This window comes from Stegastes partitus, unplaced genomic scaffold (assembly GCF_000690725.1).
Source record: "Stegastes partitus isolate 25-593 unplaced genomic scaffold, Stegastes_partitus-1.0.2 Scaffold2151, whole genome shotgun sequence".
Taxonomy (NCBI): Eukaryota; Metazoa; Chordata; class Actinopteri; family Pomacentridae; genus Stegastes; species Stegastes partitus.
Window position 1 is genome coordinate 89,441 of NW_007579882.1, and position 1,661 is coordinate 91,101.

Below are 1,661 nucleotides of genomic sequence, written 5' to 3' on the forward strand. Positions count from 1 at the left end.
ACGGGTTCGGATCATTGACGGTACATTTCAGTTATTTTGCACTTTCTTGTCATTTTGGTAAAATCTTCAAATCAATCAGGACATAAAGTTCTTCAGGTCACACGTTGTGGGTCAGAACATCTTCTTGAGGCGATTTTTAATAAACTTGAAGTCGTGTTGAGGTTGAAGAAAGTCTGGAAGGTGTCGGTTCAGACGGATGTGGATCACTGATACGAACAGTCGGAGCTCTGCTGGACAACAATCGGATCACTTTGAACACATTCAGTGATTCTGGACAGAATCTGATGACGATAAATCCCTGAACCTTCAGGAACCATCATCAGTGTCTTTCTGAACCAAATCGGAATCATTTGAACATTTTTTTTGTGAATGTTTCTGTCATTTCGGTGAAAGCTGACGTCTTCCTGGACGCTCGCTGAGACACTAACGTGAACCTTCAGCCCTTCAGGACGTGGTTCTGTCACGTCGGGCCGGTTCTGGTGGAGCTCCGTCGTCTCCTCGTCCGTCTGGACTCGCCTTCGGTCGCTCCGGACACGTTTAGCCTCCGCTGGGATCAAACCGCTCCAGAAACAAACACAGATCACAGGCGAGGCGGCGGCGGCGACTCGATTACAGCGCCGCTAATTGGCTGATTTGCTCGTTTGAGAGGAATTAGGATCAGATTCAGGTGCTGCCGTCGCCGTGGCAGCAGGGAGGTCGCCTCATCCTCGGCTGCCTCTTCTGCTGCTTTTGTTCCTTCAGAAGGCGGCGGCGGCTTTGAAGGGGCCTGAAGTGTCCGAACAGAGGAGCCTTCGCGGCGCTAATGATGGCTGCGGGACCCCGGAGACCCTCGACACTAATTGAAGTCAAGTGTTTGTGTTAACGAGGCTTCAGAGACTCACCTGTTTGATGGGGATGGCTCGCCCGCTGCCGATGCTGTCGGCCCGAGCCTCCAGGCCTTTCTTGTCCTTGTCGGCTTCGCTCGCCTTCCTCGACTGTGGAACAGATCAGAGAGCGACGGAGGCTCGTTACCGCTCAGAAACACGACCCAGTCAGAGCTGGAACGTCTGCTCTGCAACCTGATACCGTTGCTCTCATGTTGTTTTAACGTTCTACTGGTGACAATCAGACAATAAAACCGTTTCATAGGAACACCACAGTGACATCAGAACCACAGATCCAACAGCTTCTCAGGACATGAAACAGAGAAAATCATCAGTGAACTGCATGAAGCTAAAGAACCGAACACGGACCTGCTTCTGAGCCCAACGTCACAGAACTCATAACGATCATAAATGTGTTCTTTGCTTCATAATTCACTGACTGCAGCAGAATAAAGTCCAGTTCTCTGTGTCGTGTTCAGGTTCTGCTGGTACAAATCCAACAATGACCTCCTGTCATCACAACCGCCTCGGACAGTCTGGACTCACCGTGAAGAGGTTGGAGCGGCGCTTGGACTGCTTCCGGACCGGCGTCGGGGTGTTGGTGGCGGGCGGGACGTCGATCCGGAGCTCCTTCTGGCTGGTGCTGGGAGTGGACGGCACCGACGACGAGTAGTCGCTGAGGCTGCCGCCGCCGTTACTGGTCTGGAGGGAAGCAGGAGGACAGGCTGAGGGGTTAGGGGTCCGTTTGTGGTGGTTCCGAGTCCCTGTGTGGTTGTTGTGTGTCTCTTTGTGGTTGTT

The 1,661-nt window shown here is 52.5% G+C and overlaps 1 protein-coding gene across 1 annotated transcript in view; it reads right to left on the minus strand.

Moving 5' to 3' along the window:
• The window catches only part of LOC103374131 (arf-GAP with GTPase, ANK repeat and PH domain-containing protein 1-like), a gene marked incomplete at its 5' end in the record, with an annotated part of 14,044 nt that continues 12,383 nt past the window's right edge, over positions 1-1,661 (minus strand). Inside the window, 2 exons of the mRNA XM_008304166.1 lie at positions 1-974; positions 1,410-1,565. Coding sequence (XP_008302388.1) covers positions 870-974; positions 1,410-1,565 — 261 coding nt within the window. The remainder of the gene's footprint in view (positions 975-1,409; positions 1,566-1,661) is intronic.